The sequence below is a fragment of the Callithrix jacchus genome, chromosome 8, assembly GCF_049354715.1.
Source record: "Callithrix jacchus isolate 240 chromosome 8, calJac240_pri, whole genome shotgun sequence".
NCBI classification, from domain to species: domain Eukaryota; kingdom Metazoa; phylum Chordata; class Mammalia; order Primates; family Cebidae; genus Callithrix; species Callithrix jacchus.
In genome coordinates this window covers 125,593,803-125,619,811 of record NC_133509.1, presented here as the reverse complement: position 1 = coordinate 125,619,811, position 26,009 = coordinate 125,593,803, and the positions used below count along the sequence as shown (strand labels likewise).

At 43.8% G+C, this 26,009-nt stretch overlaps 1 protein-coding gene across 6 annotated transcripts in view; it reads left to right on the top strand.

The window, feature by feature from the left end:
* The window catches only part of TTC7B (tetratricopeptide repeat domain 7B), a 267,642-nt gene that overhangs the window by 56,482 nt on the left and 185,151 nt on the right, over window positions 1–26,009 (top strand). For all 6 annotated transcript variants that reach the window (XM_035261265.3, XM_035261263.3, XM_035261261.3 and 3 more), the window contains exon 4: window positions 16,550–16,680. In XM_035261265.3, coding sequence (XP_035117156.1) covers window positions 16,550–16,680 — 131 coding nt within the window. The remainder of the gene's footprint in view (window positions 1–16,549; window positions 16,681–26,009) is intronic.

The following is a 26,009-nucleotide window of genomic DNA, read 5'->3' as shown; positions in this document are numbered from 1 at the left end:
AGTTTGGCAGGTAAGGGAATGGGTGCTGCTGATTGGTTGGGGATGCAATCATAGGGGTGTGGAAAATGGTCTTCATGTGCTGAGTCCACTTCTGGGTGGGGCCACAAAGCACAGCTCTGTGGTGGATCTGGTGGGGCTGTTGGTCATCAGAAATGCAAAGACCTGAAGAGACACCTCAAAAGGCCAGTCTTAGGTTCTACAATAGTGATGTTATCTGCAGGAGTAATTGGGGAAGTTGCAAATCTTGTGACCTCTGGAACAATGGCTGAACAAGGGCTGGTAATCACTTATACCTTAGTAGAATTCGGGCTCCTCTCATCCTCCTAACCTGGTGGTCTTTTATTTTATTTATTTATTTATTTTTGAGACGGAGTTACCCAGGCTGGAGTGCAATGGCGTGATCTCGGCTCACCGCAACCTCTGCCTCCTGGGTTCAGGCAATTCTCCTGCCTCAGCCTCCCGAGTAGCTGGGATTACAGGCATGTGCCACCATGCCCAGCTAATTTTTTATATTTTTAGTAGAGACGGGGTTTCACCATGTTGACCAGGATGGTCTCAATCTCTTGACCTCGTCATCCACCCGCCTCGGCCTCCGAAAGTGCTGGGATTACAGGCGTGAGCCACTGCGCCTGGCACCTGGTGGTCTTTTATTAGCTTTACAGGGGCAGTTGAGTTTTGGGGAAGTGCTATTATCGTTTAAACTGTAATCTAAATATCTCCCTAAGTTAGCTTGACCTAAGCCCAGGAATACTGTAGTTTGGGGTTTAATGGAAAGATAGGGGGTTGGTTAGATCAGATCTCTTCCACTGTCATAATTTTCTCACGGTTCTTATTTTTGCAAAGGCGATTTCAGGAGAAGGAGTCCATATTCCTTGGAGGGTAGAGAGAAGATACTGGGTTGGTTGAACATGGTGAAATCTCTTTGTCCACAAGAGGGTGCTATTCTGGGGAAACACTGGAATTCTTCGCTGGTGCTCAGCATAAAGGTTTCCATGCTCTTCATTTGTTGGTCAGGATTCAGGAATAGGTCTGTGTATAGGCAAGACTTGGTTAAAACCCAGGAGTGGCTGAAGCCCATTTGGAGGGCATGGCTAAAGGTTGGGCCCTGCAAGGCCCCAGCAAGTAACAGGATAGCTCCATCTATAAGCAGAATAGGCTAGTGAAGGGGTGGAGGGATGCCAGTGACACAGAGCTTTCCCCTGGGGTGTACAGTGCCTGAAATACACAAGTATTTGGACATTTGTGCCAGATTTACATTCTCAGGGTGACCTTAAACTGTGGTGAAGAGTGTAAATAGTGTCCTGAGTGTCAGGACAAGCCAGTGTGAGGTTTAAACGTACCGTGGAGAAACTCATATTGAGATAATCAATAAATTCATATTGAGGCAATAATCTCGAAAAAAGAGTCATCTTCCCCCTTTTTTGCTTGAATCTCAAGTTCAAGTCCTCCTGCTAACTCTGGCAGGTCTAGGTATGGCGTGCACTCCTCCAGACTCCGGAGGATATGTCCTAGTGTTGCCAGGCCGGCCACATGTCCTGCTGTGTCCCACCCATCCTGTGTTCCAGGCTGCCTGCCTCCTTGCCCACCTACCCTCACCCCTGCCAGGCCACCCCCCGCCCCCCGTTTATCTTCTCCATCCATCTTGGAGTCATCTCCTCTTCCTTGTGCTCAGCATACCCTTGGTGACACCCGTTGTTCCATACAGACCTCTCCAGCCCCTTCTGTCCACACCAGTCTCTCCATCCTGTGATTCTACCTCTATTTATAGCTAGTACCATCTAATTTGGCATTCAGATTTTGTTTAATTATTTCACGTCTGCCATTTGCCTCTCTCAAACTAGACTGTATAATTAATTAATTCATTAAACCAGCAGATATGTGAGTGCTTATTCTGGGCTGGGTGTTGCAGCTATGGCATGCCTGAGCTGCCTGCTTTATCTTCCTGCATTTGCACAGGGACAACAGTGCCTGCTGCAGAGGAGTGCCTGTGACAGAATCATTATTCAACATTTGTCCTGGCACCCAGGGGCTCACTATTGAAGATAAACTCTAGCCAAGTAACACACAAGGTGCCTAAGCAAAAGGGCAACCTTCTCAGTGTATTCTGAGATCCTCTCCATTTCAGGTGAAAATAGGTTTTGATTTGGGCCTGATGTGAAAACAAGTAATCTGTCTAATGCCTCTTCTGCCTGCACTCACCGACGGGCTGGTTCATCTCAGTTTGTGGACTTTCAAGCTGTTTGGCTCTCAAGGGACTGCCTTCCACTGCTCATTTCCTCTGACAGCCAGTGGCTCTCTGGGCCTACTGAATGCAGGTTTCTCCTCTGCAATGCATGCTGGCCGCTGTAGTTTTATTCTTAGGGTTTGGTTTGGCTGCTTACTTCCAGGATCTCTTTGGGGCCTAGACTGCTAGAAAGCTAGTGAGCTTGTAAGACATCACCTAGGCCAGACTCGTATTCGATATTTTAAAACTCCTGAGATGGTGCTTGCTCCGTCACCACCCATCCCTTGGCTTCCACCGTTTTCAAACCATGTCTGGTGTTCATTTTCTTCTCCCAAATGTTCGTGATGCTTTGGGAATGCAAAAAGCATCCATATTTGGAAAGCTCAGAACTCTCTCGGGGGCGGGAGCAGAGCACAGATTGTTCTGCCGAGGACAGTCGTGTGTGGCTCAGAGCATGGCTCTCTGGAGCGGGTCGGAGTGAGGCAAAGAGCAGGAAGGAAGTTGGGGCCGGCCTGGCCGGGCCTCCCTGCGGTGCCCTGACCCCTAACCAGGCAGAGACAGGCAGCTGCCCTGCAGGGCCCACCACAGCCTCTCAAGCCAGAGGAATGCACTTTTGTTGAGTGCCTACTGTGGGCCAGGTTCTGGAATTGTAGTAATAAATTATTAGTAATGATTACAGCATTGAAGTAATTCCTTCTAGACACTGTTCTAAGCACTTGTCCCTCAGCTCCCTTTATCCTCACCACAACCCTAGAGCTAGAGACAGGAATGGAGCCCCCATTTGAGAGGGGGAGTGGGGGTGCCTGCTTCCCGGACTGGGGCTGGCAGGTCGTTTGGGGAGGGGCTCCTAGGTGCAGATTCTGCCAAGTCCGGACTGAAGGAGGGCACGTCCATCCTGGTGTGCTGGGAGGTGCCTTAGTTTGCGTTTAGCGGCCTGTGAACGAGTCTTGGGACCTCTAAAAGCTAAGTCGGGGTCACATCAGCCAGGACTCGCTATTAACTGCCGCCCAAGGTCGTCCCGCAGCGCCTCGGCAGCCGCCGCCAGGGGTCGCGTGAGCCGCGTCCTAGCGGAGGTGCGCTCCACAGCCGCGCATGCGCAGAGCTGTTACGGGCGTCCTCGGCCGGGTCGGCTTTGAGACCGCGTCCCTCCCCCCCACCTCTTCCGCCTCGCCCGCCTCGCGCTCTCGCCCCGCCCCTCCACTCCCGCTGCTTGCCCCATCCCGCCCCGCCATCCTGGAGCCCCTGACCTGCATCCCTTGCCGGTGTCGCCGCAGGACGGCGGGACTGGTTCCTGCCGCGGCCTCCTGGACAGTGGCCCCCCGCCCCCCACCCAGGGCCGGCTGACCTTTTGCAGCCCCTGAACTCGGGTTAATTCCACGATTCAACCCGAGTTCAGGGATGGAGAAGAAAGGCAAACTTGCCAACCCTCTTTATTAACCTCGCATTAGAGAACCTCCCTAGGAACTCACCCAGCCGAGCTCTCTGGGAGGCGTTCACAATTCACAGGCCCTGGCTGTTCCCAGGCAGCAGCTGAGCCTTCGCCTATGTGCCCCTTTATTGTTTTCTGGGACCACATCTATAGAGACTCTCCTAGGAGGTGACAGCATTTAATAACGTTCAACATTTCAATGCATGGGGTATTTACACAAAGAAAGGATCCTGCTTTAGCAGGAATTGAAGTACATCCTGCTTTTCATGGACCAAAAATCCTTGGTAATAAGGACTGTAGAAGCCCAAGGAGGATTTTCCTGAAGTGTTTCTTGATAGATTCATGTCTTAAAGTGAGATCTAATCCCAGCCTTTATGAATTGGATATTTGCTAATGACCATGATCTTCTAGGTGTCATCCTAGAGCTGAAGGACAGACGAGTGACCACGGACATTTTCTGCTTTTTCCCTGGCAGAAAGTCTCCAGTCTGTTGGGAGCTGTGCGGCCACTGCTATAGACCTGCTGTGGTAGTAAGCTCACTGGATCAGGATTTGCCCATGTGACCTTGGGCAAATCATCTCTGTGCTTGAATCTCCTCATTTGCAAAGAGAGGACAGGAGAGAAGATAGAACTCCATCTTTTTTCCTTAAGAATCGGCTCTGTCACTCAGGCTGGAGTGCAGTAGTGCCATTACAGCTCCCTGCAGCCTCAAACTCCTGGGCTCAAATGATCCTTCCACCTTGTCCTCCCAAAGTGCTGGGAGTACAGGTGTGAGCCACCGCGTCAGGCCTGCTTTTCATTTCTGGAAACTTTCAGGTGCAGTGAAAAAAGTAGTTTTATAGAAAAGCCCATGAGTGGAGGGAATGGGGTGGTTAGGGGAGCTTTCCAAGGGTGCTTTCTTTTGGCTGCATGGGAAACCCAGAATGTGGGTGCAGGGGTTGTGAGAGGGTGTGGTGGGACCATGGGCCTGATGGAGATCCACCATGTAAGCCTTCTGCTAGCTGTTTGTTTCTGACTCCAGAATCTCTTCAGCCTCTTCCCATTCTGGATTCTGCTCATGGTGGGAGGCGAGATGGGTGTGTTGCATGTGGCTGCTCATCTCAGGTTGCTGGTTAAAGCTTCCTGTTTATATTTAGACAGTGTAAGAAGAGTAAGAACCCTTTTATTGCCACTGACCCATATTCATATTTAATGTTGCTTGTGTTAATCAGCTCCTCATTGGTTCTCTTTTTGGAAGGAGGCAGAGACTCAGAGAGTCCAGAGAAAGCTCAGAGGGCTGGAGCGTTAGTTGAGGTCGGCTGAGGTGCTTGTTCTTAATTTCTTCTGTGACACCATGTCTGTCTCAGTCACTGCATTTTTAACATTGTTTTGAAAACATCTTTCTCTGCTGGGCGCGGTGGCTCACGCCTGTAATCCCAGCACTTTGGGCAGCCGAGGCAGGCGAATCACCTGAGGTCAGGAGTTCAAGACCAGCCTGGCCAAGGTGAAACCCTGCCTTTACTAAAAATATAAAAATTAGCTGGGCGTGATGGCAGGTGTCTGTAATCCCAGATACTCGAGATGCTGAGGCAGGAGAATCTCTTGAACCTGGGAAGCGAAGGTTGAAGTGAGCTGAGATCGCACCATTATCCTCCAGCCTGGGTGACAAGAGGAAAACTCTGTCTTAAAAAAAAGAAAAGAAAACATCTTTCCTTCCACAGAGGTGACATTTTTCAAGGGCAGAGTCCTGTTCTGTGAAGGCCATCCCTAGCCCAGAGTGCTGCCCGCTATTGGTGCCTGGTGAGGATTAGTAGAATGGAACAAGTGTGGGACTCCTGTTCACTGGCCCTCTTACTCCTTGCTACAGTTGGGGACTCCAGAAGCTACATTTACTCATCACTGGTGTGATGAGTCCTGTCTTAGGAAGGAAACTAGAACCAAGACCAAAATTACATGGCAGTATGTGTTATCAAGGTTGTGGATCTGTGCCAAAATGTGAACTGTGTTTGATTTTGAATGGTGGAAATATGGGTGGTGGTTATTGTCTTCTTGATGCTTTTCTGCATTTTTTCAGCTACCCCTCAAAAAAACTGGGGATTATCATTGTCCCAGGAAAGGCATATATTGATAAGAGTACTTATTGAGTATTTACTGTATGCCAGACACTGGGCCAAGCCTTCTAATAGTCAGTTGAAACAAGAGGAATGGAGCCTCTGTGATGTTAAGTAGCTTGCTGCAAATAACAGAGCTGCTAAACGGAGAAGCAAGGGTTGGAATCCAGGTCTGTTAGAAGCCCAGACTTTTGTTCTCCTCTCCCCTCCCCTCCCCTCCCCTCCCCTCCTTTCTTCTTTCCTTCTCTTTCCCTCTACTCCCCTCCCCTCTCTCTTTCTGTTCTTTCTCAGGGTCTTGCTCTTTGGCCCAGGCTAGAGTGCAGTGGCGTGATCATGGCTCACTATAATCTTGAACTCCTGGGCTCAAGTGAACCTCCTGTCTCAGACTCTGGAGTAGCTGGGACTACATGTGTGCACCACCATGCCCAGCTAATGTAAAAAAAAAAATTTTTTTTTAGAGATGAACTCTCACTGTGTTGCCCAGGTGGTCTCAAACTCCTGGCTTCAAATAATCCTCCTGCCTTGGCCTCCCAAAGCACTCGAATTACCATAAGCCACTGTGCCCAGCTCTGCATTTTCACTCTTAATATTTGACCCAGCAGTTCAGTAGTTACATAGTAGAGGTGATTTTTAGAAGAAAGATGAAATAATTAATCATTTTAAAATGATTAATTTTATGTTATGTGAATTTACCTTGATTGAAAAGAAGTTCTGATATCAGTTATAATATCTATGAATGTTGAAAATATCATGCTAAGTCAATCAAGCCACATAAAAAAGATCACAACATATGGTATGATTCCATTTATATGAACCATCCAGAAGAGGGAAATACGTAGAAATAGAAAGCAGATTAGTGGTTCCCTGGGGCTGGGAGGAGGGTAGGATGGGGAAGAACTGCTGATAGAGATGGGAGTTTTCAGGGAGTGATGAAAATGTTCTGGAATTAGCCAGTGGCGACTATGTGAATATACTAAAACTATAGAAGTGTACACTTTTAATGGGTGGATTTTATGGTATGGGAATAATATCTCAATTAAGCTGTTATTTAATATATACAAAAGTCATATAATAAACAAATACAATTCTTCTACTTGGAGACTTTCCAGTCTACTGCTACCTAAATCTAATAGTGAGGTAATTAATAATAATAATCAGTTACTATTTTCTGAGTGTCTGCTATGTGGCAGGCACTGTTCTAAGCACTTAGCATTTTTGCATGTAAAATCAGCCGTGGATTAGAAAGCAAGGAGTCTGGCCTCAGGTCTCACAGTCTTAGGCACTGTGTGTACTGCTTTACATATGAAGACAGATACACCAAAGAGATGAGAGTGTGAGGTAGAGGCTGCGAATGAGAACTCGGGGGTTAGGCTGTCTGGGTTGGAATCTTCGCTCTGCCACTCACTTACCAGTTGTATACTCTTGGGTGAGTTGACAGATTAGAGTCCTAATTTCCTTGTCTCTGATGGGGAGATGATAGTAAATCCCCCTTATAGGGTTCTCATGTAGGGTTCTCTCATAGAGTTTATAGATGAATTATCGCAAACTCTGAAAACAGTATCTGGAATGTAACTGGCACCCAATGCATGTTATCATTATTACTACTATATGGTTACTAAATAGAGACTAAAAGAGCATACATTCAAGTTGCAGCCTCTCATTTAGTGAGCATTTCAGGTTGAGCTACCATTTCATTTGCTCACAGAACTGTGGAGCCGGAAGGGACATTGAAAGACCATCTGCTTTAGCAGGGGAATGTCTAATCCGAGGCTGGCATCCTCTTCTTTTGTGAGGGGTGTGCATGTTTGTGTGTGTGCCTGTGTGCACCCCCCCTAAGAAGGATATGCTGACTCTGCCAGGAAAAGAGCAGTTCAGGAAAGTACCCAGAAGAGACCAACTGTGGCTCCCAGCCAAGAGACCTCCAGAAATCACAGATGCTCCGGATTGACAGGGACCTCACAGGAGATCCAGGCCAGCGTCCCTCTCCCTCTGCGTCCGCCCAGCATTTGGTAGTTTCCATTGGCATCTTCTCCTCCCCTGTATACCGCTGCACAGGGCCTTGTCCTCCTATTGATCTGAGTCTCTCTGACCCATGTGGGAGCCCAGCCTTTCTAGAGGGGGAGAACACAAGACCAGCAATCTGGGGCTGCCTTCGCCAGGGCTTGGCTTTGTGTATCTTGAGTTTCTTTTCCTGAGTTTCTTTTCAGCCTTGGAAATTAGACCCTTGGACATTGTTACATTGTTTTATCGCCTTTGAAGTTCCATCATGGGACTGGGTTATCAGAAACTTGCTATCATAATAAAGGCTTTCTGGTACTTCCAGCTTTAAATACCCCTGTGGGTCATGTTACAGCAAACCATCAGGGTGTACCTGTCCCAGGCCTGGCTTCCAGAGATGTGGTTAAGATAAATGACGCAGGAATGCCTAGAGTTGTAGTACATAGTTCAGGTCATTACATTTAGTAGTCTTTTCTTACATTACATAATTTTATAAGAGGTTAACTTCCTGTCCATTTCAATGCAATTCAAAAAAATCAAAATATTTGTTTTGGCTGTTAGTCTCTTAGAGTCGTACAGCTCAAGGCAGTATCTCAGTAGTTCAACCCTTCACGACACAGGCAAGGAATAGGAGGCCCAGTGATCTGGGGAATTGCGTAGGGTGATGCAGATCTCGGTAGGAAAGAAAACCGGGACCCTAAAGTTCTAGACTTTGATTTCTTGCCTTTTCAATTTGAAACACATTTTTCTTGTCATTGCTGTTATCGGACACTGAATAGGCTGCTGTCAGCAGCTCAGTGAGACAGGAGATTGTGAGCAGCGCTTAGTAGTCAGACAGACCTGGGGTCGGAACCTGGCTTTATCATTTACTAGCTGTGGAGCCCTTAGTTCAGTCTTATCTGTAAGGTACTGTTAACGCCTTCCTCTCAGGGTGGCTGTGGGAAGTAGAAATAGTGCCTGTCATATCCCAGGCATAGTGCTGGGTGCTGAGTAGGCTTTGATAAATCAAACTTTATTAAAATTGGAACTGAAGTCTTGCATACCCAGATAAGGCTGCTAGCTGAGGGATCTCAAATTTAGGTAGACCAGAAAGAATTTGGGGTGCTAACCCCTCAGTGATCACTGGATTTTTCAGGCAATGAGCTGTGTAGCTCTCCACGTCCTCAGCCAAATTTCCAGAGAATCTACAGGCCTTGGGGAGAGAGCATAGCTCACTGTCAGGTATTGAACCTGAATCTTTCTTTTCTTCAATTAAATTTTTTGTAGAGATGGTATCTCCTGGGCTCAAGCAATCCTCTCACCTTGGCCTCCCAAAGTGCTGGGGATTACAGGCATGAGCCACTGCGCCTGGCCCTTAATTCTGATGTGGAACGAAACAAGGAGTGGAGAGTCTGGTGTGTTTACACCTAAATAGAACAGTTCAGAGGCTGGGCATGTTTGAGCTTTTAAAAGTATAGAGGGTGCTCAGCCTGCCTTTCAACTAGCTGCCCAGCACACCTCCCAGTGTGATGTCCCATTGGTCTCCTGGTCTCCATAGAGTGCCTTTGCTTTTCACAATCCACCCTGTGCACTCAGCAGTCCTTGTTGCCTCTCTAGGACATTACCAAGGGCAGGAAGCATTGGCCCCAGTGAATGGGCTTCCTCATTAGGGGCTTCTACTTCTGACACCTGCATAGACCTTGGGCAAGTCACTTAACTTTTCTGAGACTCTCATTCTTTTCCCATGAGATAGAGAAGAGAATAGTACATGTTGAACAGGACCAAACAGGTGAATGCACATGGAAGGGGTTTGAAAGCAAGTGTAATTATAATTTTGCCATTAATATATTTAAAATGTGTTACCTAGGCTGGGGCCAGTCGCTCATGTCTGTAAGCCCAACTCTTTGGGAGGCTGAGGCAGGAGGATCCCTTGAGACCAGGAATTTGAGACCAGCTTGGACAACATAGTGAGATGCTGTCTCTACAAAAAATAAAAGAAAGAAATTAGTAAGATGTGGTGGCATGCACCCGTAGTCCTAGCTACTCAGGAGTCTGAGGCAGGAGGATTGCTTTGAGCCCAGGAGTTCAAGACTGCAGTGAGCTGTGATTATACCACTGTACTCCACACTGAGTGACAGAGGAAAACCTTATCTCTTAAAAATAAAGTAAAATGTGTTACACTTCTTAGAAAGGGCATTTCGGAAATGAGTCTATGTGTGGGGACTCTCTTGTGTGGCACGGAGGTAAATTTTGGGTTGTGTGGTGATTTAGCATTCTTTAAATCACCCAATTTGGGCAGCCACTTTTAGCACCCATGCTTTAGAGCTGGCTGTGGTTGGTGAGAAAGTATTGAATTTCTACCCTTTTTGTACACAGCTTTAACTTTGGAGATACAGATCTTATTGAGATGTTTACTAGGCATTGCTGTCAGACTATGATTTATCAAGTCTGCTTTTCACTTATTTTTGTCACGCATGTCTCTGGAAAAAGGAAAGTAACTAAAAGCATTGTTAATGATAGCTTTCCAACTTGACAGTGCATCATCTGGCATTTTAATGGGGACCAATTTTGTCCATGACCTCAGGACTCTGAGTCTCAGACAGTGTTGATATGATCCTGGACACTTGAAAATTTATAGACCCGTCCAAGGGCCTGTAAACAGCTTCTGACAGAGAACTAAATTTTCTGGAACTGAGCAGCATAGGCACAAATTCACTGTGATAAATCAAGACTCTGCCACTGCTCTGAGATGTGGCCAGTGGAATAAATGCCGTAGCATTTGGAAGAGGGAAAGGAACAATACTTAATTAATTTAATACATTAAAGGGCCTCCTGCCCAAGAATGGACTTGTTGCTAGGAATCAATTTGCCAGCTCAGACTTTGGGTGTCCACATACCTGCCTAATTAGAACATGAACCCACAGGAAACACTAGTTTCTCCGGGGTTGTGTAGCTGGTTTGAATCTTCTTACTGATCATGCATGACTATGGATTGCTGCCCTAGATGATTGGTTTTCAAGTATTTTAGAACACAATAAAGTATAGATGATAGCAAAATTATGTTGAACTGGATTTGGCCTGAGTTTGATTCATGGGCCTTGGCAGATCTCTGAGGGCCTTGGTCATTTTCATAAGCATTAATGATCAGAGTCCAACCTGAAGCAGTACAAATTGCCTAAAAGTATACCCAATTTTTCCTGACCCTTTGACATACTCTGGGGAATTAGTTTTTTAAATATTAAATCCCTGTTAACAACTTGCACAATATTCTTGCTTTTCATATAAGCAGAAGGCAGACTATGAAAGAGTCTTCTTTTCATCATTTTTGGTGGTTTTAATTTTGCACAAGTGAACACTTAAAACATATTTGGAAAGGCAACACTTCCAAATCTGCAATTTGCTTTTGAGTAGCTCTGGAGCTATTCTGGCAAATGGTGAATTTGTTCATTTTATTGATACTCTCTTCCAATGAAAATGTCTAGAGGTTATAACAGTTCACACAAGAGAAAGGCTACTTATTGATTATTTTCAATTGCATAAACAACATTGGTGCTAAATGGAAAGAGAATGAATATTGAACACCTATTCGAAGTTATTAGAACTGTATTCCTTATTTCAGAAAGTTGAGTAGAGATGTGGATGATACAAATAGACCTACATCAACTGTCTAGAGATGAAAAATACCATGTCTGATATGAAAAGTACGCTGGATGCGATTAATGGCAGATTAGACATTGCAGAAGAAAAGATTAATGAACTTGAAGACACTGCAATAGAAATTACCCAAAATGAAAGAAAGAAAATTTATTACTATTTTTTCAGAGGAAAGACCATAAGTGATCTGTAGGACAACTTCACATGGCCTAATATATGCATAAAGTTCCCTAAGGAAGGAGGAGGATGACATAAACATTAAGAAAAAATGGCTGGATATTTTTCAAATTTTATGGAAACTATAACCCTTAGTTCCAGGAAGTTCAACAAAGCCCAAGCACTTCATAATCTAAATTGCTCACAACCAAGGGTAAGGATAAAATCTTAAAAGCAGCCAGTGAAAAAGACATATTACATACAAATAAGTGTGGTAGCAGAATTATTGTCAGAAACCATGCAAGTGAGAATGTAGTGGAGCAAGACCTTTAAGAGTAATGGAGGGATGAAAAAGCAAACTGTCAACCCTGAATTCCATACTCCATGGAAATCTCTCTCTAAAAGTAGAGCTAAATTAAGCATTTTCCAGGCAGATAGAAGCTGGAAGAAACCAGTAAGAGCAGAACTACACCACAAGAAATGTTGATACCAGAAGGATATATGAATTTACACAAAAGAACAGAGAGCTGGAAATCATAATTTGGTGAATATACAAGAGTTTTTCCTTATGATCTAAATGTTTTCAAAAAATAATTGACAAACAAAAATAATACACATAGGATGAGTTGGTTTTTTTTTTTTTTTTTTAATGGAGTCTTGCTTTGTTGCTAGGCTGGAGTGCAGTGGCATGATCTTGGCTCACTGCAGCTTCCACCTTCTGGGTTCAAGCAGTTCTCCTGTCTCAACCTCCCGAGTAGATGAGACTACAGGCATGCACCACCATGCCCAGCTAATTTTTGTATTTTTAGTAGAGATGGGGTTTCACTATGTTGACCAGGAGAGTCTCAAACTCCTGACCTCAGATAATCTGCCTGCCTCAGCCTCCCAAAGTGCTGGGATTACAGGTGTGAGCCACTGTACCCGGCGAGGGTGAGGTTTTTAACCTGTGTAAAAGGAAATGTACATAAGTTAATAAAGGCTGGAAGGGGAGAAATTGAAGTATGCAAAAGTCTTACATTATATGTGAAGTAGTATAATATCATTCAAAGTAGGGGCCAGGCATGGTGGCTCAAGCCTGTAATCCCAGCACTTTGGGAGACTGATGTGGGTGGATCACTTGAGGTCAGGAGTTCGAGGCCAGCCTGGCCAACGTGGTGAAATGCTGTCTCTACTAAAAATTAAAAAAAAAAAAAAAAAAAAATTAGCCAGGTGTGGTGGTACATGCCTGTAGTTTCAGCTACTGGGAGGCTGAGATATGAGAATCACTTGAACCCAGGAGGTAGAGGTTGTAGTGAGCCAAGATTGCACCACTGCACTCCAGCCTGAGGAACAGAGTGAGACTGCATCTCAAACTAACAAAACAAAACAAAGTAGACTATGCCAATTTAAACCCTGAAGTAATCACTGACATGGAAAATAACAATTTTAGTGAATAAGCCAATAAATAAAATAAAATTTAAAGATACTCAAATAGATGACGGAAAAAGAGGAAGAAAAGAACAGATGGGACAAATAGAAAACAAATAGCTGGCCGGGCGCGGTTGCTCACACTTATAATCTCAGCACTTTGGGAGGCCGAGGTGGGTGGATCACGAGGTCAAGAGATCAAGACCATCCTGGTCAACAAGGTGAAACCCCGTCTCTACTAAAAATACAAAAAAATTATCTGGGCATGGTGGTGCGCGCCTGTAATCCCAGCTACTTGGGGAGGCTGAGGCAGGAGAATTGCTTGAACCCAGAAGGCAGAGGTTGTGGTGAGCCGAGATCGTGCCATTGCACTCTAGGCTGGGTAACAACAGCGAAACTCCATCTCAAAACAACAACAACAACAACAACAAAAATAGCAAAATGGTAGATTTAAACCAGCAAAGTGGTAGGTTTAAATTACACTAAGTATAAATGATTTAAACACCCTATTTAAAAGGTAGCTGTTGTCAGATTGGAAAATAAGCAAAACTCAGTTAGGTTGTCTATAAGAAATGCACTTTAAATACCAAGACACAATAGATTAAAAGTAAAGGGATGGAAAGATTTACCATGCTAACACTAATCAAATGAAGGCTGTAGTATGTATATCAATATCAGACAACGTAGGTTTTAGAGCAAAGGTGTCAATCCATCAAAAGGATGTAACAACTCCGCAAGTTTATGATCTTAATAACAGAGCTCTAAAATACATGAAACAAAAACTGATAGAACTTCAAGAGGAAATAGGCAAATGCACAGTTACGCTTGGGGATTTATATCCATGTTTCAATAAATAATAGAGCCAGTAGACAGATGATTGGTAAGGATATAGATGCCTTGGGACAACACAATATACCAGCTTGACCTAATCGACATTGATGTGACATTCCACCAACAACAGCAGAGTCACATTCTTTTCAAATGTAACATTTATCAAGATAACCATATGCTGGGTCAGAAAAAAGTTTTAACAAAATTAGGAGACTTCAAGTATGTTCTCTGTTCTCTGAACTGTGTCAGAGGCCCTCAAGACTACCGTCAGGCATTGATGTGCTGGAAAGACTCCCATAGCTCAGAAGAGCTACTAAACTCATGGTTACATTTATTACAGCAAATGGATACAGATTAAAACCAGCGAAAGCAAAAAGGCACAAAGGCACTCAGGAGAGAGCAGGCTCAAGCTTCCGGTTTTCTTCTCCCAGTGGAGTCCCATAGACAGTGCTTAATTCCCCCAGCAATGGAGTGTGACAGCACTTTTGAAATATTGCCAATCAAGGAAGATCACTTGAGCTACCTCAGTACCCAGGGATTTTATTAGGGGCCAGTCACATAGGCATGGAGCACCCATGTTACTGACCTTAGTCACTCTCCAGCCCCTCCAGAGATCAGGCTGATAAAGCATGGCCCTAGTCCTCTGACATAAATAACATTGTTGGCATAAACTATCTGGTATGGCTCAAGGCCCCAAATAAACAAAGACAGGTAGGATATTCCAAGGGCGTAGAGTTTATCTCCCAGGAACAGGTAAGGGCCAGTTCTTCCTCTGGAATGTACAGGGTTTGAACATCTCAAGGCTCCAAGTCAGCCCTTTACTGCACAGATCATGATGGAATTAATTTAGAAATCAGTAACAGAAAGATCTTTGGAAAACTCCCAAATATTTGGAAACTAAATAACACACTTCTAAAGAAGAAATCAAAAGTTAAATTAGAAAATATTATGAACTGAATGAAAATTTAAAAAACAACCTATCAAAATTTGTAGGATGCTGCTACAGCAGTCCTTAGGGAGACATTTCTAACACCTAAATACCTATATTAGGAAAGAAAAAGGTCCAAAATTAATCATTTCCACCTCCAGAAACTAGAATAGGAAGTGCAAATAAAGCCCAATGTATTCAGAAGAAAGGACATAATAAAGGCCAGAGTGGAAATAAATTAAACAGAAGAATAATAGAGAAAAATCAGTGAAACCAAAGTCAGTGACATTGAGAAATCTTAATTGAGAATTTCAGTAAAATTGGTAAACCTCTGATAGCAGGATGAAAAGACAGAAATTGCCAATATTAGGAATGAGAGAAGTGCCATCTGCTAGAGATTCTACAGGCACTAAAGGATTATGGAAAATTATGAATAGTTCTATACCAATATATCTGACAACTTGCAAGACATGGACAAACTATTTGGAAGATATAAACTATTAAAGCTCACTCAAGAAGAAAGAGATAATCCAAATGGCCCTATATCAAAGAAATAGAATTTTTAATTAAAAAGCTGCTCACGAAGAAAACTCCAAGTCCAGATGGCTTTACTGGTGAATTCTATCAAACATTTAAGGACAAAATGATATCAATTCTACACCAACACTCCCAGAAAATTGAAGGAGAGGGAATGTTTCTCAACTAATTTTATGAGGTTAGTGTTTACCTGTTATCAAAACCAGGTGTGGAGGCATTTCAAGGAAACTTCAGGCAAATACTTCTTAGAAACATAATATGACAAAATTTGAGGCTGGGCGTGGTGGCTCATGCCTGTAATCCCAGCACTTTGGGACGCCAAGTCGGGTGGATCACCTGAGGTCAGGAGTTTGAAACCAGCCTGCCCAACATGGTGAAACCCTATCTCTACTAAAAATACAAAAAAAAAAAATTGGCTGGGTGTGGTGGCACGTGACCATAGTCACAGCTACTTGGGAGGCTGAGACAGGAGTATTGCTTGAACTCAGGAGGCAGAGGTTGCAGTGAGCAGAGTTCACGCTGCTACACTCCAGCCTGGGCAAGACTTTGTCTCAAAAAAAAAAAAAAATTTGAAGCCAAATTTTAACAAATCAAATCCAAAAATATAAAAAAGGATAATTCATCTGGCCAAGTGGTGTATTTGCCAGGAAAGGAAGGTTGGTTTAACATTTGAAGATCAGTCTATGTAACTTACCACATTTAAAAACGAAAAGTGAAAAAGCTATATGATTATCTCAATGAACATGGAGAAAGGATTTGAGCAAATCCAACACTGATTCTTGATAGAAACTCTCAGCAAAATTGGTGTAGAAGGAACCTTCCTCAATTTGGTAAAGGGCATCCAAGAAAAACTTCTAATGTCAAACTTAATGCCTTCTGACTAAATGCTTTCTCCCTCAGATCAGGGATAGGATCAGGATTATTTATTCTCACCACTTCTTTTTTTTTTGGAGACAGGGTCTCTCTCTGTTGCCCAGGCTGGAGTGCAGTGGTGCGATCATGGCTCACTGTAGCCTCGAACTCCTGGGCTCAAGCGATCATCCCACCTCAGCCTCCCAAGTAGCTGGGATCACAGGTGTGTGCCACCACAATTGGGTTGCTCTCACCACTTCTATTCAGCACAGTGCTGGAGATTCCTGCCAGTGCAACAAGGCAATCAATAGAAATAAAAGGCATCCAGATTGGAGAGGAGGAAGTAAACTGTCTATTTGCAAACAACATGATATTCTAGGACCATCTTCTGGAGCAATATTTAGAAATGAAGACTTAGGAAAAACAACTCACTCAGTTTTTGTGTGTGGTTTTTTTTTTTTAAGGACTTTGTTTGGAGAAGCTGCCTATTTCTTCTTCTACCAGTAATCTCCATGTGGACCGGGAACAGGATGTCATCACCTGTTATGAGAAAGCAGGGGACATCGCACTCCTGTATCTCCAAGAGATAGAAAGGGTAAGTGAGAACCACGTGCTTGTTCCTCATAACTTTTTTCCCCAAATCAGATGGTGGACACCTGTAATCAATCTCTAGGAAGCTTTCAGCTTGTCTGCCTCTGTGTGCGAAGCTTTACTTCTACTACTTAAAGCTAAGGAGAGGATGGTAGTGACTGTGGTACCTTATGAAAAACAGATAGTTGGCCAGGTGTGGTGGCTCACACCTGTAATCCTAGCACTTTGGGAGGCTGAGGCAAGTGAATCGTCTGAGGTCAGGAGTTCAAGACCAGCCTGGCCAACATGGTGAAACCCCGTTTCTACTTAAAATATAAAAATTAGCTGGGTGTAGTGGTGCACACCTATAATCTCAGCTACTGAGGCTGAGGGAGCAGCTACTTGAACCTGGGAGGTAGAGGTTGCTGTGACCTGAGGTTGTGCCACTTCACTCTAGCCTGGGCAAAAGAGCAAAACAATGTCAAAAAAAAAAAAAAAAGGAAAGAGAAAGAAAGATAGATGGTGCAGTGTCTGTGAAGCATTTTAGCATCCTCTGAGCAGAAATGATACTGTGCATCTGTTCATACCCTCAGCACCCTGAAGCTGGCCAGCCACTCCTGTGTTCCTAATAAAATGGGTTGAGCTTCATTTGCACTTGTGTGGACTCTGTGCCAAGATCTGTTCTTCTGGGGTTTGGGAGGCTTTACCTTGACAGATGTGGCAAAGGTCCGCTGGGGGCGTGGACTGACCTGAGCATGTTGGATATCCCCGGAGACCATCAGGGATGGTCTGCTGTCAGCCGTCAGTGGTTTGTCTGTGGCGTGAGTGATGGAAACAAGCAGCTGCTAAGACGGCCTCTAGCAGAGAACGAGTGAGCTCGGGGTTCTGAGCTCACAGCCTCAGGCAGAGGACGTTGGAGGCTGGAGGCTGGATGGGGCCAGGGAGGTAGAGGCAACTTGCCTGTTTCAGATTCTCATCTTTGGGTTCTGCTCTTTACTAAGTTTCTTCACCTCTCAGCCTCGATTTTTTCATCCATAAAGAGAACATAATCATAGTTCCTATTTCGTGAAAGCTTTTGTGGGGATTACATAAGGTCTTGTGAATAAAGGCACTTAGCCCAGATTCAGGAACATATTGGATTCTTGGTAAATGTCACTTATTTTTATTAATAACAATAGCTCCTAGCAGTTGCTGCTGCTGGCAGTTCTCACAAGGACACTGCTATTGACTCCTTCAGACCCAGAGATGTATCCTACAAGAGTGTTTGAAATGATTAGAAATCCTGTGAAACTTTGAAACTGATTGGAGGTCTTGTTTTCTATCAATTTTCTGGGCTCCTTGTGTTTATAAGGATTAGACTAGAGAGGGACTGCCAAAGTCTTTCTGGCTTTTGTTACTTTATAAATGAACAGACAGGAAGTAACTTTTTTTCATAAATCACGGTGCAGTGTGTTGGTGCATATGATGTGCATCAGAATTGCCTTTTTAGGAGTCAGGGATGTTAGAGGGAGAACCATAGCAGAAGTGGAGAGAGTGATAGGAATAAGATTTGACCTGGTCTCAACCAGCATGGATTGTAAGCCATGCTTTAAGATAGCTGGGAATTCAGGAAGATACATGTCTGTCTTGCCAACATTATGTTCTATCAGAAGGTTGCTATGAGAAAAGAATTTTGTTGTTGTTGTTGTTCAGAATTTATGATACGATCTTTAAAGGGATGATCATGCAGGCTGCTTTTAAAACCCCCATTATTTCCAGTGTCTGCCTCCTTGATGGCCTGTGCTTGGAAGTGGAGAAGTCTACTTATCTCAGCTGAGTTGTTCCTGCTGACCACACAGCCCTGGCCACTTAAGGCCCTTATCTTGCTGCTTACTCTCCACTGTCTTCCAGCCCTGTCACTTTGGAGCCATCTTCTCCTGGCTGAGAGAAAGGAGGCTTATCTGTTACATGTGTCTGTAGTGATGTAGGAATTGGTAGATGTGAATACACTTCGGTGTTCACCCACAGCTCTCCATTCAGTGCTGGATTCTTCAGCAGGACCGTCAAGGAGACTTCTTGGATAGTCGTAGGATTTAAAAGAAAGCCTTTTCTTTGATTTTGGGGAAATGGTGATCATAAGATATTGGATTTTTGACAAGAAACTTGAGGTCCAGAAAGGAAGAGCCCAGGCACACACAGAAAGTTAGGCCAAAACTAGTTTTAGAACCCAGCTCACATGACACCTAGTTCAGTGCTGGCTCACTTCACTCTCCCAGGCTGCTGCAAACAAATGAAAACCGTGTCATTTCCCCACACCCTTAATTAGAGAAAGTGCTCAATAAGGCTGGGTGTGATGATCGCTCATGACTGTAACTGGCACTTTGAGAGGCAGAGGCAGGAGGATCACTTGAGGCCAGAAATTTAAGACCAGCCTGGTCAACATAGTGAGACCTTGTCTTTACAAAAGAGAAAGAGAGAGAGAAAAAGAAAGAAAGAAAGGAGGAAGGGAGGGAAGGAGAGAGAGAGAAAGAAGGAAGGAAGGAAGAAAAGAAAAAGAAAGAAAAAAGAGAAAGAGGAAGGCAAGAAAGGAAAGAAAGAAAAGAGAAAGGAAGAAAGAAAAAAAGAGAAATAAATAAGCTAGGCATGGTGGCATGTGTCTGTAGTCCCAGCTACTTGGGAGGCTGAGGTGGGAGGATTGCTTGAGCCCAGAAGTTTGAGGCTGCAGTGCACTATGATTGCACCACTGCACTTAAAAAAAAAAAAAGTCAATAAATGTGTTTTATTTGACCAAGTAAGCTTTAGCTTTTGGTGGAATTGGGGAAGCAGCTTCTTTAGTCTAAGGTTAAATCTCAGTGTATGTAGACGATCTTCAAATTTCTGGCTGTGATTTTTCAGCACTGGTTTTCCTTTATGGGAAACCAGTTTGGATCTCCCCAGATTTCAGCAAGCGGAGATATTAGCAATGAGAGAGATTGAATGAATCCAACATCTGTTTTGACTGTAGTAGGTACTCAAGAAGTTAACTGTTGATTGAGCAGAAGGCTAGGGGGAGAATAACCTTCCTTAAGTGACCAATGGGCATGGAGGAAGTTGGTGGTTTTTATGTGGCAAGATCATTGTGTGCTATGCAAGAGATACTGATTGGCTTTTTTCTTTTTTTGAATTTTGAGCTTAATTGACTTAATTTTGAACTCAATAAGAATTATGTTGTATTGAAAACAGAAAAGGGAATGGAATCTGTTAAAAGCTGTGAGCAAGCCAAGGCAAATACGGCTTTGTTTGGGAGCAGCCCTGCCAGGTAGGAAACCCCACGGGCTGTTCCTGTTTGCTCTGCTGGGCAGAGGCAGCCTCTCTGGGGCTCCCCTCACTTCCCTGCTGTTCTGTAGTGAAGAAACTCCTGATTGCTGGGGCCTTTGGGCATTTCAACTTTATTCACTAGCACAAGTAAAATTTGGGGAGGATTTTTGGAGACAGTTGGGAGTGTTGTGACCAGTGACTTTTCATTTTTTTTTTTTTTTCTTTTTTTTTGACCAGTGACTTTTCATAATTGTGCTTCTGAGGGAGTGCCGCTCTGGGTTTATCTGGTGGTGGCTGGGGGGTGGTGTCCAGTGATGTTCTGGGATGTTCTGAGTTGTTGGTTTCTTAAAGGGCAGTGACACCTCTGAACGAGGGCTGACCTGGCTTCCCCCGACACAGCTGACAGAGCTGTGGGAGGCTGCAGAGCACCGTTGGGGAGTGACTGCCAGTGTTGGGACCCCAGCCTTGCCCCCATTAGCTGTGGGACTTTGGGCAGGTTGCTCAGCCTCTCTGTGCCTCAGGATCTTCGTCTGTAAAGCTGAAGTCCTAGTTGCCATGAGGCTGCCGTGAGGTGGGGCGGGTTAACTCATGCGCTTCCCGGCACACTGTCAGCATGCAGTCAGTGTCAGCTCTCTTACCCTTATCTGTTACCCTTATCACCTGGCTGTGGAGTCTTTCGTAACCTCAGACAATTTTAGATATTTAGGTTAAAATCGAGAATATTACAAACATACTGTTTTGTTAAAAATGTTGAAGAGGCTGGATGTGGTGGCTCACACCTGTAATCCCAGCAATTTGGGTGGCCGAGAGGGCAGATTTCCTGAGGTCAGGAGTTTGAGACCAGCCTGGCCAACATGGTGAAACCCCATCTCCACTGAAAATACAAAAATTAGCCAGGTTTGGTGGAGGGAGCCTGTAATCCCAGCTACTCGGGAGGCTGAGGCAGGAGAATCGCTAGAACCCGGGAGGTGGAGGTTGCAGTGAGTCGAGATTGCACCACTGCACTCCAACCTGGGCAACAGTGAGAGCTCGTCTTAAAAAAAAAAAGTTAAATAATTTCAGGGCAATGCTTATGCAGTAATTTTTTCAGGATAATTGGCTTTTCCCTTTCTTGTGCTGAAGCCAGTGGAACAACGTTTTGCCTGGAGTCCCTGTGTCTGGACTTCTCTGTTCACTCCTGGTCGCTTGACCTTGGTCCGTTTGTTTCTGTGTGCTTCCAGGGCGGGGCTCATTCTGCCTGACTTGTCTGATTTCCCGGAGCAAGAGAGCTGGCCCTTGCTGAGCACTAGCACATGCCAGGCATTACCTAGGAGCTCTCTAGGTGTTACTCCGCCCTCTAGTTCCAGACACAGAGGCAGGGCCAAGAAAATGTCAATAAATGAAAGTTGTGTGCATCAAATATTTGTTTAATACTGTCCTTGTTATGGCAGAGTCACAGGGACACCTACAAATAGTCTGTGATAGTTTATTTTCTGAAGGAGAATAACAGATATATTACCTATAAAATTGAGCACATAAAATAATTTAATCAAATAAATTACATTAGAGAAATGGCAAAGGCTGACCTTGATTAGTTTATCTTCAGATGACGGCATTATGCCAACAGTAAATAAAGTTATCCACCCCACAAGGAGCTTCTAGAGGTGCAGTGAGGGGAACAATGACTTCACCCTTGGACATCATAATATGAGCCCTGCTGTTGGCAGATGAAACCATCCTGTCTCTGTCCTTTGCACACACCAGCCAACCAGCTGGTTATGGCTCTCTTGAGCAGGAGGAGAGCCAGGATGGAACTTTACCTTCTGCTGACAGTTCATTTCTCTACATCCTATTTTAGAAAAGAAGTTAATGTGAAGTTATGGGGTAGCCGTAATGTTTTATTGGCTGTTTTAGTGCTAAAGTTTCTAGAAGAGACACCAGGCCCCCAAATATTACAGTGACCCACTTAGATTTCCCATGTTCATGAAGGAGCTGTTACAGCCTGGCCATGCCTTGAGCGAGTATGTTCTCCTGACCCAGACACTTGCAGTGATGTTGCTGAGGTGTTGGATTCCGACCTGGATTAGATGCAGGTTACTGTGGGTCCCGAACTCAAACCAGGTGTCCTAGGAAAAGCACTCAGTGCTGCTGCTGAGAAAGGCAGGGCGATGGCTCTAGAGGGCCAGGTGACTGTGTTTCTAACTTTAAAATGTGAGGCAGTAAAGAAAAGGCCGATTCCTCCCTTCCTTCCTGTTCGGGCCTACCTTTTCACTCAGGCTGAAGTAGCAGGGACAGTTCACAGTCTGATGTAATATTTCCTTAAAGACATGTCCAGAAACTGACTGGCTCGGCAGGTGCTTCTGCTCTAGGCACCTCTGACTTTGAGCCCTTCATCTGGGAGCCTGGAGTAGGAGCCTAGAGTAGGAAACAGTGAAAACTGAGTTGGGAGAGTCTGGATACCAGGCAAGAGCGGTTGCTTATTTTGATTTTGTATATTTCCTATCTGTTTTTCTTTTTTTTTTTTTCCTGAGGTAGGGTTTCACTCTGTTGCCCAGGCTGGAGTGCAGTGGTGCGATCTTGGCTCACTGCAGCTTCAACCTTGCAGGCCCAAGCGATCCTCTGCCTCCCAAGTAGTTGGGACCACAGGCACGCACCACCACACCTGGCTCATTTTTTTATTTTTGTAGAGACGAGGTCTCTCTGTGTTGCCCAGGCTGATCTCACGTCTGTGGCCTCTGCCATATGATGAGCCTGTAAATAATGCTTCCATGCCAGCTGCCTTCAGGTTGCTTTTTTCTCTTGCTTTACATTATATCCTAAGAGCAAATTCTCAGAAGTAAGGATATTTTTACCATTCTTATTACTACATATTGTATCCAGTTGCTTTCTACAAGTTCTACTAACTTCTTTTTTTTTTTTTCCCTAAGCTGTAGTTTCACTCTTGTCGCCCAGGCTGGAGTGCAATGGTGGGATCTTGGCTCACTGCAACCTCTCCCTCCCAGGTTCAAGTGATTCTCCTGCCTCAGTCTCCTGTGTAGCTGGGATTACAGGCACCCACCACCACACCCAGCTAATTTTTGTATTTTTGGTAAAGACGAGGTTTCACCATGTTGGCCAGGCTGATCTCGAACTCCTGACCTCAGGCGATTTACCTGTCTTGTCCTCCCAAAGTGCTGGGATTACAGGCGTGAGTCACCTTGCCCTGACTATACTGCTTACTTCTATGGCCATACAGGAGAGTAGTGGTTTCTTTGTAATCTTGACAGGGCTGCTATTGTTTAAAAGTTATTTTGCTGAAATTGCTAGATGAAAATGGTACCTTGCAAGTTTAGTTTACATTTTTTGGATTACCAGTGAGGTTGAAATTTTTTTATACTAGTTATATTTCTATTTTCTTTTCTCAAAAATAGTATTACTGTGACCATACAATTCACCCATTTAAATCGTGCAGTGGTTTTCAACATAGTCCCAGAGTTCAGTAACCATTACCAATATTTAATTCTAGATTTCATCACCCTGGAGAGAAACCTTGCACTCCTTAGCAGTCAATCCCCATTTTATGTCCAGTCTCCCCAGCTCTAGGCAACTATTAATCTACTGTCTGTCTCTGTAGATTTGCATATTCTGGACATTTCATAGAAATAGAACCATACACCAGGCATGGTGGCTCACACCTGTAATTCCAGCACTTTGGGAGACCAAGATGGGTGGATCACAGGTCAGGAGTTCAAGACCAGCCTGGCCAACATGGTAAAACCCCATCTCTTCTAAAAATACAAAAACTAGCAGGGCAGGATGGCGGGTACCTGCAGTTCCAGCTACTCGGGAGGCTGAGGCAGGAGAAACTTGAACCCAGGAGGCGGAGGTTGCAGTGAGCTGAGATTGCACCACTGCACTCTAGCCTGGGCGACAGAGCGAGACACCATCTCAAATATAAATAAATAAATAAATAAAATAAAAATAAGAAAGAAATAGACCCATACAATATGTGATCTTTTATGACCACCTCTGAAGATTCATTCATGTAGTAGCATGTGTCAGTACTTTGTTTCTTTACAATGTTACATATTGTGCCATTGTGTGGATATATGCTACGTTGTATTCATCCATTCACTAATTGATATGCATTGGGGTTCCTTTTTTTTTTTTTTTGCTATTATGAATGATGCTGCTATAAATATTTGTATGCAGGTTCCTGTGTAGACATATGTTTTCAGTTTTCTTCAGTATAGTTACAAGTGGAATTTCTGGGTCATGTGGCAGCTTTATGTTTAACCCTTTTTTTGTCTGCTTGTCTTTTTTGTCTAATGTTTGGAAATGGTGTTTTTCTTACAGTTTGAATAAACTATGTCATAAATATGTTAACTCTTTATCATATTTGTGCTGAATATTTTCCTAACCAGTAATTTTTCATTTTTAAGTTGCTTATAAATTTTGAATCTGTATATAGTTGAATCGGATTATCTTTGTAATTATATTTTATTTTACTGTTTTTCAAGCTTGAGTGTTGGAATAAACCTCCCTAGGATTTGATAGTTTTTGACCATTTTCCGCATACATACATACATATATACATATATATATATATATATATAAATTTTTATTTTTTTAGAGACAGAGTCTTGCTCTGTTGCTCAGGCTGGAGTGTAGTGGCGTGATCATAGCTTGCTGCAGCCTCAAACTCCTGGGCTCAGGCGATCCTCCTGCCTCAGCTTCCCAATTAGCTGGGACTACAGCTGCATGCCACTGTGCCCGGCTTATTTTTAAATTTTTTGTCCCAGGCTGATCTTGAACTCCTGGCTTCAAGCTATTCTCCTGCCTCTCAAAGTACTGTGATTACAGGTATGAGCCATTGAGGCTGGGCCCCTTCCCCCCACCTTTAAAAAAAACCAAAAAACAAAACCTTTTTCACTATGTACAAAGAAACCGTTAAAACAAACAAAAGAAAACATACAAAAAACTTTTAATTTCCATGTATAGATGAAAATGGGGTTCAGTTTGGTATATATATAGCTCTAATTTAATTTTTCCCATATTTCAGTGCTACTTTAAGATGATCTTATCTTTCCTTTTTGTATTTTCTGTCATAAATTTTTAGTCATTCAATAAAATTTTAGATACTACAGTAATTTCTGGCTTTTTTATTCTGTTGCTCTAAGCTTCCCATTCTTCCCTTTATAACCTTAAGCCTCCTCCTGGCTGCCCTTGTGTTGCACTGATATGATAAAATGACACTGTTTCATAGATATATCTTTATGATAGGTTTCAACACCTGAATGATCCGTGGCTACTCATTACTTTTATTTTTCAGATTATCCTTTGTTCTTATCTTGTTCTAATACTTCCAGATAAATTTTAGAATAATTTTGTTGAGTTCAAGAAAAATCCTTGTGGGATTCAGTTGAATTCTTAATTCCATACATTAATTTGAAGAATTATATTTTTAGTCTCCTGTCATCTGTGACCCTCTTCCTATTTTGTCAAGACCTTTTGTTCTACAGATTTTCGTTTTTTTTTTTTTTTTTTTTAATTATTTTTAAAAAGTGGCAAAGTTTCCCTGTGTTGCCCAGGCTGGTCTCGAACTCCTGGTCTCAAGCAATCCACCTACCTTGGCCTTTCAAAGGCGTGAGCCACTGTGCCTGGCCTGGATCATTTTTGAAATTATATTTTAACATATAAGAAGGCCTGTGATATTTTAATTCACTTGCACAATCATGTATTGAGTGCTTGAATGCGGGGGTACTAGAATGCGTGTCACAGAGCCTGCCCTGAAGAAGCTCATGAGGACACAGGTCCTTAGCTAGGAGGATGCTGTGGTGGGAATTCTCAGAGAACTCTGGGAGCTCCAGAAATGGCCTTGGGCCAGTGTGGGAGTTCAGGGATGTCTCCCAGAAGAGATGATGCCTGAGCAGTGTCTTGAAGGCTGACAAGGATAGCAGTGCCAAGGATGGCAAGGATGGCAGTTATTGTCCACAATACTGAACTCTTCTACAGAAACAGAATTAATGCTTTTCAAAGAATCTCAGCGGACATAGCTCATTGCCGCCTATGGATCTATGTGGCGGAATGATTTTCATTGTTGTTTCCTCCTTTCTCTCT